The sequence below is a fragment of the Nansenia antarctica genome, assembly GCF_963989245.1.
Source record: "Nansenia antarctica genome assembly, chromosome: 7".
Classification (NCBI taxonomy): Eukaryota; Metazoa; Chordata; class Actinopteri; order Argentiniformes; family Microstomatidae; genus Nansenia; species Nansenia antarctica.
This window is the reverse complement of record NC_137677.1, coordinates 47,841,625-47,851,624: the sequence shown is the minus strand read 5'-3', so window position 1 is coordinate 47,851,624 and position 10,000 is coordinate 47,841,625. Positions and strand designations below refer to the sequence as shown.

At 45.5% G+C, this 10,000-nt stretch overlaps 2 protein-coding genes across 2 annotated transcripts in view; one reads left to right on the top strand and one right to left on the bottom strand.

The window, feature by feature from the left end:
• Positions 1-873, bottom strand: part of vwa8 (von Willebrand factor A domain containing 8) — a gene marked incomplete at its 3' end in the record, with an annotated part of 76,828 nt that extends 75,955 nt beyond the window's left edge. Inside the window, exon 1 of the mRNA XM_080536127.1 lies at positions 661-873. Within this exon, the coding sequence (XP_080392253.1) occupies positions 661-799 (139 nt within the window). The 5' untranslated portion in view covers positions 800-873. The remainder of the gene's footprint in view (positions 1-660) is intronic.
• A 2,567-nt stretch (positions 874-3,440) lies between these two features.
• The window catches only part of dgkh (diacylglycerol kinase, eta), a gene marked incomplete at both ends in the record, with an annotated part of 48,033 nt that continues 41,473 nt past the window's right edge, over positions 3,441-10,000 (top strand). The window contains one exon of the mRNA XM_080535728.1: positions 3,441-3,734. Coding sequence (XP_080391854.1) covers positions 3,441-3,734 — 294 coding nt within the window. The remainder of the gene's footprint in view (positions 3,735-10,000) is intronic.

The window sequence follows — 10,000 nt, the reverse complement described above, 5'->3', positions numbered from 1 at the left end:
AACTACTGGTGTATGTATGGGTGTTTCACCCATGCTTCATGTTTAGGATTTTGAGAGGCACATAGTGAGAAACTGCTACACGAAATGTCAGACCAGTTATTGCAGTGCAAAGCCACAGGTGTGGTGGAGATGGTCAGACAGACAGACAGACAGACAGACAACCTGCTATTTATACTGAAGCGTCACATGAGCGCTGCTTACATTACATACGTAGTTAGTGTTAGCCACAGAGCCACAGAGCAAACTACTTTCCAACCAGTTACATCATCATGCTGGTGTATTTCTCTATACAGGCAAACTACTTGTGAACAAGAACACATCAAGGACATTTCGTGAGCTTAGAATGATAGGGTTCTATCTCCGTCTAGGGAAGTTCAGAGATATTGAGCGTCAAAGTGTTTACATTCCATTATTATGTTTTGTGAGATGGAACCTTTTGTATTTTATGAATTACTAACTCAAAAATGTCAACATTTTAAAAATAACACCACACAGGCATTAATAAACACCTAATGGATCAGCTTATGTAAAAAAACTCAATTTTGACAAAAATGGAGGTAGAACCTTATAATTCTAACGTCACGATTTCTAAACGTGTTGGATTGGAAGTGGTGGTGGTGGTGGTGGTGGTACGTGTAAGGTCAGGTAAAGGTCAGGTACCTGATGACGCGTGGAGGAGTTTGACCTCATGAGTGTTCCACGTCCAGCCGCCTTTGCTCAGGACGGGTCCGAAGATGTTCCGCATTCTCCTCACGGCCACAGCCGCCGACGTGCCTCTGCATAATATCTGGGAATGCATTTTTAAAATACTAACTATACTATAGTAAAGAATGGTCTTGACACTCAATTACACTTAGAGGCTTTCTATTGATCTAGATTTCATCATGCTGGTTTCATAACATTTCTGCCGAACAACTCCTGGCGGTACCAGGGGGACGATAACAAACGAGGGACAAACGTTGTCCGTTCTCAATGTGTCCCGTTGGAATAGCATTTCTCTGTGTTTATGTTCCCACTCGTGACGTTAGAATTATAAGGTTCTATCTCCATTTGTGTCAAAATTGAGTTTTTTGTTTACATAATCTGATCCATTAGGTGTCTATTAATGCCTGTGTGGTGTTCTTTTTTAAATGTTGACATTTTTGAGTTAGTAATTAATAAAATACAAAGGTTCCATCTCACAAAACATAATGGAATGTAAAAACGTTGACGCTCAATATCTCTGAACTACCCTAAATGGAGATAGAACCCTATAATTCTAAGCTCACGCACTGTTGAAAAGCACCATCTCACAGTTCTAACGGAAGAGATTATGATGATCACAGAAAGATGAAAGATTGTCAGTGACAGTCACCAGACACCCATTTCATGACAGCTCTGCATGCCATTTTTTTACTGAGTGACGTGTATTTGAAGCTAATAAATTGATTGATGTAGTTAGTAGACTATCAGAGTAGACTACTGAATGAATACCAACATCTTTTAGTCCGTATTTCATGGCTACCCACCATCTATGCATTGGGCACTTTACTTATATTTACGTACAGGACCACAATATGTATTATTAAAATAAATAATAGTTCAATAATTCTAACGACTATTTAAATATGTATATCTTGATAACTTCATGTGTGCTCTATGAAACAGCTGAAAGGGTCCTCCTATGATTCCACACATAGGATATTTATAGCATAGAGTACAGCACAGTGTTTTATTTGTATAGTATAGTATAGTGGATAGTGTACATAGCCTTTATTTATGTAAACCAGCTCTTTTTCCCTTCTTTTTTTTCTTCTTTTTTTTTCTCCTAGCACCAGCTAGCCCCCCCCCCCTCCCAAATGGCGTTGTATGGTACCTGTACTATATTAATGACAATAAAGACTATTCATTCATTCATTCATTCATTCATTCATTCATTCATGCGATTGAGTGCCTTCAGATGGATGACGTCATGAGCCGCTGCTCCTGGCTTCTCCGGGTGCTCCCCGCCGGCGAATTTGCGAAACCTAGGATGGTAGGGGAAGGCAGGGCAACCAATCAGGTAGCGGTATTGCCCTACCTTCCCCTACCATCCTAGGTTCCGCAAATTCGCTCCCCGCCGCCCGAGTTTGACATTTATCACGTGGCGACTAGAGGCTCAGCCCTGGACAGAGTAGCGAGGAGGCTGAACATCGGAGTGGAGGGGGTAGTAAGCTCGGCAAAGCAGCGAAATACCTCGTTCAGGACCTCAAACCATATGCCCGATTTTACGCCATCAAGACAGTCCTTAAATTCATTCAACATTCCTTGATTCGTTTTCCGGAGCAGAAAAAAAAGCGCACTAGGAATTATGGATGATGTCTACCATTACACTCGCAGCCCTGTCTGGGAAGAACTGGTCAGTATTGAACTCTAAGGCTTTTTTTTTTTTAAACAAAGGGTAGTTTATAGGTGAAACATGAGACACAATGCCAGTGCTATTCCTACGCTTTTCTCCCAATCTTAAATCACATAATGCTTTATCCAATCATCTTTTTGCGGAAAATCTGCACATCGTAGGCTACAGGAGTGATTCTGGTGTGGAATCAGACATCCTTATTTGAACTATATATTAGTCGTTAATGTGGTAATTATTCATGTTCAAATTAAACAGTATATTATATAGGCTACTATATTTGCCAGATTAATAATAATTAAAAAAAATATCATCACTGTCAAGGTGAATATGTTGTTTGTTTTCGAGTGTGGTACTCTAACTAGTCTAACATAGTGAATTTCAGAGGCTAATCTTGTCACGTTCCAGCAACACAGTATCCATCCAGATAGCGGGGGTTCAGAGGAATGACCAGTGCAGTAACAGTGCAGTAATAACTAATAAATAAACTAATAGTAGGCTATTGATACATTTAAATTGTTGTAGCCTGAACGCCGCTGAGTATGCTTAAATAAGAACGATCATCATTATTCTTCCAGACCAACACACATTTAGAAATATTAGGCAAGCCTACTTGTCTTTAATAATATTCTCATGACAATTAAATTGGCATACATGTAGCCTAAACACGTTGATGTTTTTGTATTTTGTTCTGGCAGCAACGTAACAATTGTCAATTTCTCAGATTCCCCCCCCCCCCCCATAACATAAGTTTATTATAAGAGAGCGGTGAAACGTACAAGTGACAGTAAGTAACGCACTGGATTACCGCTTCTGTCATCCAGCCGCTAGGGTCTGCCACGGCGATGTCCACCGGCGGTTGGGTGACTGGGGCAGGCGGTCTCTAGCCTCAGTCTGGTCTCGGCATGTAAGGCTGGGACCATAAACACATCCTGGTCCTGGACCAGACTGTAGTAAATCCACTAGAGCCTCCGAGGCATGCTGCTAGATCCCCATGCGTCTAACAGCCCACGTATGCTCTCGGATACATTTGCTGTCCATATTAGCGCTGATCAGTAGGTGAAAGATGACGGCAAAGAAAGCCACTTCTTTCCAGCCGCTGTCCAGCTCTCGCCTCATCCCAGAGAGGAAGGGAGCGGCTGGCCGGGTGACTGTGAAGGCTAACCCGGAGTGGTCTTCTGCTTCCCCGCCACAGGAGCCGGAGAAAGGGCCTCCGTCCGCGGCGGGGATCCATGCTCACGTCGTGGGGGCCGCCGGGGGTCCAGTCACGGTGGATGAGTCGTCCGACAGCGAGGGAGAGCAAGAGGGCCCCCAGAAACTCATCAGGAAAGTGTCCACCTCCGGACAGATCAGGAGCAAGGTACAGTAATAAGATTCGCCTGTCCGTTATTTATGGTGTTCATGCACGATACAGTCCGTGCTCTGCATTTGAGACTGACTAGGCTACAGTATTTTAGTTGCATTTTTTATTTTTATTTTTTTTACGATATTCAAATATTGTATAACCTAAAACCTGTCTGTCGCTTATGGGGAGAAATACATTCTGACCAAGGCGACCGGCTTGACGATCAGCAAGCAGCATGATTCAAACTGTCAAAACAACGAGTTGATTCTGTTATAATAACATAGGCTGTAACTTTATGTAACATATAACTCCCATATCATTTTGGTCCAAGTCCAACACATAACTTGTTATGTTATTATAACCTATGTGATATTATTATGTTTTTGCAACAATGTAGAATCTACTGGAAATAAGCACATGTGTATGGCTTTATTTTGGGGGATTAAGAACAAAACTTTGTATTACATTTTTTCATTATTTCATTATTTTAATCCATGTGACTGCTGATCGTAGTCTGATCTCAGATAGTTGTATGACCACTAATTGCCTAAAACAGCCTAAAGACAAAAGTGCCTGAAGTCTGAGGGTGCTGTTGTTCCACCCACCTGGCAGACAGACACCTTAGCTGTCCTAGCCAACTTTACCACACTGTAAATGAGTTCATCTCCTCCAAGCAGAAATGATCCACTCAATTATTGACTGGTGGCCACTCCACCCTCCCTACATAATTAAGCAGGAGGGTATATTTAGACATGGGACTGGCTTGGCCACAGGTCTGCTTGGTCTGTCTCTGTCATGGTAATTAGCAGACAATAATAGACTTCATGTGAAGTAGGTAAGTAGTGTTCTGTGAAGCGCATCTGTGGCATATTGAATAGGGTGCAACCAACGGTTATGTTGCAAAAACAAAAGTTCGAACCGGAACTGACGTTTCCATGTTCTGCATTACTGGCCTATATTTTCCTGTTTGAATATTCTACGTTCTGGCGTTTTCTGTTTTCTGGGAAGGAAGTTCTCTGTCAGTCCACCTGTTGCTCTTAAAGTTAGTTGCATGGTTTTACAGGCACAGTGATAGGATGTGACATGCATAACTGGGTTTGTGTATTTAGTAGCCTATTTGTAATGCTACTGACTTGACACGAGTCAAGGTAAAGTAGAAAGGAGATGATGTCATTCTTGTTGTTCTGTTTCCAACCAGAATTTTAATGTACAGTTTCCCCAAGGGATCTTGATGAAATTCCCTGAATGTGGCTGCAGTTAGTTTTAATAGGCAGGACAAACAGAGAATGACAGATGCATGAAGTGAATGTTAGCTAGCGGAAATGTCCGGAATAGATAATGAGGAGAGACTGCACTAATAGAGTACAATACAACATTTCTCTGTGTCTTTTGGTGTGTGTGTGTGTGTGTGTGTGTGTGTGTCCGTGTGTGTGTGTGTGTGTGTGTGTGTGTGTGTGTGTGTGTGCGCGTGTGTGTGTGTGTGTGTGTGTGTGTGTGTGTAGAGGGGCACTAATGGACCATGCAGGCTCTGAGTGTTGTTCCACCTGGTTGTTTGCTCACCGCAGGCCGTGGTGTGTGTTTGCCCACCCGGTGCAGGCTCATCACTGTGTCTGTGTCCGTCCCTCTCCACCCGCCATTTCTCTGGGTTGCCGGGGACAACCACATCTCTCCCTCCTGATTTGCTGGTTCCATGGCAACGCTGCCTGAAGAAGACCTGGTTGGGTGGTGCCAGGTCGGGCCATGTGTCTGTTGCTGTGTGTGTTAAAGCCAGTTACAGTATAATAATACAGTGTTATAGTGTTAAGCGGTTGACTTAAAGGTAGAAACATATACTGTATCTATCTATATGTGTGTCCCTATACAAGAATCGAACCCACCGCTCTATTCTTTCCGTCACCCTGCTCGATCAACTGAACCGTCAGTGCCATTCTCTTCCCTATAGAACATCCTTGGTACAGTATGTGTTACTGATCTGTGTATGTCGAAGGTTCAGTGAAGCCTTTATTTCTGCGAAAACGACTTGGTCTCTGTAGGCTACTTGCTCCATGGCAACCAGCAGGCATATCTGCATCTACTGTATCTAATAGCCACAGGGAGAAAAGCCCAGAACACACACACACACACACACACACACACACACACACACACACACACACACACACACACACACACACACACAGGAGCAGGGACACGCTGGACAGCAGAGCACCGGAGTCCTCCAGAAAGCCAGCGAGAGGGCTCGCTCTGCCTTTTCAATACTCGCTGTTATTTAATTAGACATCTAGACGGATCATTGTAACCATACAACTCCTATTACCTGAACAGTAAGGTATTGATTGGAGTGAATAACACTGATTGTTAAAGAATTGCAAGGAGATGAACAGTGATTAGAATCTGTCCGTTTCTGCTGTAATAAATAATAATAAGTATCGTCTTCCCCAGCATGATGCTCAGAGAGTGTGCTGGTGCCTGATTGTCCCCTGTCTCATAGGCAGTAATGGGATTTAGCCATGCACTGTGGGAATCTGATACTCTAGCATACTGCCATTAGGAACACTGTCATTCCGCTCGAGTGTCTGTGTGTGTGTGTGTGTGTGTGTGTGTGTGTGTGTGTGTGTGCGTGCGTGTGTGTGTGTGTGTGTGTGTGTGTGCGTGCGTGTGTGTGTGTGTGTGTGTGCGTGTGTGTGTGTGTGTGTGTGTGTGCGTGTGTGCTCGTGCGTGGGTGGGTGTGTGTGTGTCTGGGGGGAGTAATGGGACTGATAGAATCCGATACTGCCATTAGAAACACTGTCATTCAGCTGCCTCATACTGCGCCGTGTCTGAGACTGAGAGTGGTCCTCCGTTGAGTTCTATACATCTTACGGTGCGATTCTTCAAACACACACGCATGGACTCTCAGCACACATCCCTGCTTTCTTGGGCCACGCCGCTCCCGGAGCCTGTAAACACGTGATCGATCTGTGATGGACGACACTGTACAATGTCGTGACCCGGCGTCATGGATCAAGAGACCACACACGTCAGAATCAATAGAATAACATCCTATTTATGAACTTAGGAAAAATGATACTCACAACAAACAGGAACGAGGCGTGTCCGTCAGTCATGTAAGCGGAGTGGATGCGTAGTATGTGTGAGCGTAGGATGTTGTAAAGTGTCAAAAATATAATAATAACGCCACAAAGCTAGAAATGCCACAACATAACACAATGTCCGTGTGGAGAGAAGTCTCCTAGATGAATGGGGAGAGCCTCCTTTTTCCAGCCCCACCGCCAGGTGTAAGTAAGTAAAGCTTTATTTATATAGCGCCTCTCGTACATGAAATGCACCTCAAAGCACAGCCAGGTGTAGTAGGCAATGCGGGCTGATTACAGGGCCACCGGACAGGAATATGTGTCTGCTTCTCCTGGAGGGAGAGAGAGAGAGAAGACAGACCCACAGACAAAACAGCCCACACAGTCCGTCGCAATGATAAGAACCAGAGCCCTGCCGCTTTCTCTCAATGACTTTGGCTATCCCTATGCCAGCCACGGCCAGACACACACAGGCCTGGTGCTTGGGGGGGGGGATAATCACCTCATCTGTATTACCTTTAACCTTTAACCTCTAACCTGGAGGAGGGACCTACAGCCTCCTTCTCTTCATCTGTCTTCTGACAGAGGCAGAGATCCAGAGGGAGGTGTGTGGCGTTAGCCCTCGACCCTCAACTCCTCTGACCCCCGCAAAACGAACACACAACTGCGGGTGAAATCAGTAGCGAAGAGCAGAGCGCTACATGACTAACCCTGTGTGGCGGCTGTGTGAGCGGGGATCTGTATGGCATGAGTCAGCGGTAATTGGAATAAGGGATGAACTGTTGATGATTGGAGGCGTGTAGAGAGAGAGAGAGAGAGAAAGCGTTTGTCTAGGAATCTGTCTACGGAGACGGGATCTCATTCACCTCCATTAGGGCAGTTATCTTGGGAGAGAAGAGCTATTGTGAAAGTCAGGACAAACGTGCCTTTTAGAGAGAGTTGCCTCTCCTCCTCTGCTCCTCTCCTCCGCCTCTCTCCGCTCCTCTCTCCCACTCCTTCCTCTCTCTCGGCCCTGCCTCAGTGAATCGAATCTTTCACCGGGTGTTTATTGTGGCCCCTGTCCTCTCTCTTTTCATCCTCCTCTTCTCTCTTCTCCTCACCTCCTCCTCCACAGTATTGTCCACGGTGTCCCTGTCCTCTCTCCTCTCCGCTCCCCCGCCCTCCAGCTGTCCTCGGGGGGGGTTAATTGTAACCCTGTGGTCTCTGTCTCCCACTCACACCACGCCTCGGTGTCACTAGCAACAGGGAAATTACACACTAACCATTGACATGGTGTAATTCCTAAACATTTTTAGACCTCAATGTACCGTTTCAGAGATAGGTGTATTTTTAAATCTGTATTGTATTGTAATGGGTGTTTGAGAAATTGCTATTGAATGTAATATGGTGGCAGCATGTTCTCTACTGAAATATGTAGTTGTCTCTCTGGAATGGAAGAGAACAGCATTCCTCACTCAAATGGTGAAAATATTGATATATTAATTCATATGATTTGATCATTTATCAATATTAACTAAGTGCGGAGGCTGTATTGCAGACATATTCAGGCTTCGGCATTGAGATTTGTGTATGTTTGTTGAACATCTACAGTCTAAAGAACCTGTTTGTTGTGGGAATAGTGATGGTGTGTGTGTGTGTGTGTGTGTGTGTGTGTGTGTGTGTGTTTGTGTGTGTGTACGTGCATGTGTGTGGTTGTGTGTGGTTGTGTGTGTGTGTGGTTGTGTGTGCATATGTGTGGTTGTGTGTGGTTGTGTGCGTGTGTGTGGTTGTGTGTGTGTGTGTGTGTGTGTGTGTGTGTGTGTGTGTGTGTGAGATGGTTGACCATGGGGGCTGCTGGCTGCTGGCCCCAGATTAAAGGTGAGCTGCTGTGTTGGCAGCAGACAGGGAGATGAAGGATGGGTCCTGGCTCTGAGCTCTGACAGGCCACAGTCTGGGACATATGTTCAGTAGCCATCTCCTCAGGCCACACCGTGATCTATTCTGTTTTACTACAAAGGGCTGGCCTTAGGATTCGTTTACATTATTTATTGCTCTCTCTCTCTCTCTCTCTCTCTCTCTCTCTCTCTCTCTCTCTCTCTCTCTCTCTCTCTCTCTCTCTCTCTCTTCTTTGTTTCTCTCCTTCTCTCCTTCTTTCGCTGTCAAATTCAAATGAATTGGGACACCTGGGTGGCATACCCCACCAAGGCGCATGCCATGTCATCACAAGGTCCCTGGTTCGATTCCGGCCGTCGACCTATCCTGCATGTCATCCCTCCTCTCTCTCACCCCGTCCTTCCTGTCTCTACCGTCTCTATCCCAATAAAGCAGAAATGCCCTAAAAACAAAAAAAACTAAAATTCGGAAAATCAAATGAATTGAACTGGTTGAACTGCAAACCAGCTCTGGTCTCTGTCCCCCAGCAGGGTGTCTCTCTCTCTGGGTCAGTGACTTTTGGGAGGCCCCCCTGTGGCTCTCTGGAGCCCTGGAGCCCAGGACTAGCAGGATAACAGCAGTGACTGATTATTATCATAGAGACAAAGGAGAGCCAGTGATGCTCTCACACTCACCTCCTCTTCAGTGGTAGAGATGTTTTATGTTATTGTGCAATACTGTAGTTCACAAAACAGGACCAATACGTCCCAGTAAGGACCAATAACTTTCTTTGGGTCTGGGTCTAGGGGCTGGTCGTGTCCTGATGGTAGCCTGTAACAGGAGGCTGGTTCTGGGGCTAGTCAGTTAGTCATGTCCTGCCATGTCAGGGGGCAGGGCTGGATATCCTCGGGGACAGGATGCAGGCCTGCTCTCTTCATTTGCGCGCTCTCTCTCTCTCTCTCTCTCTCTCTCTCTCTCTCTCTCTCTCTCTCTCTCTCTCTCTCCCTCTCTCTCTCAGGGAACTCCTGCTTCGCTCTTATCCCCAACACAGCTGCTAGGCTCGTTGGAGCTGGCCCTTTGTCCATTGTGTGTGTGTGTGTGTGTGTGTGTGTGTGTGTGTGTGTGCGTGTGCGTGTGTGTGTGCATGTATGCGCTTGTGTGTGTGTGTGTATATGTGTGTGTGTTTGTGTGTATGTGTGTGTGTGTGTGTGTGTGTGTGTGTGTGTGTGTGTGTGTGCGTCAGTAGTCAGGGAGAGGTGTGGGTGTACAGTACACACTGGTAGGGTTACTCAGTTCTGTCTGGCACAGTCCCGCTCTCCCTCTCACAGTTTAGTGGAGAAACGTGCTATTAATAGA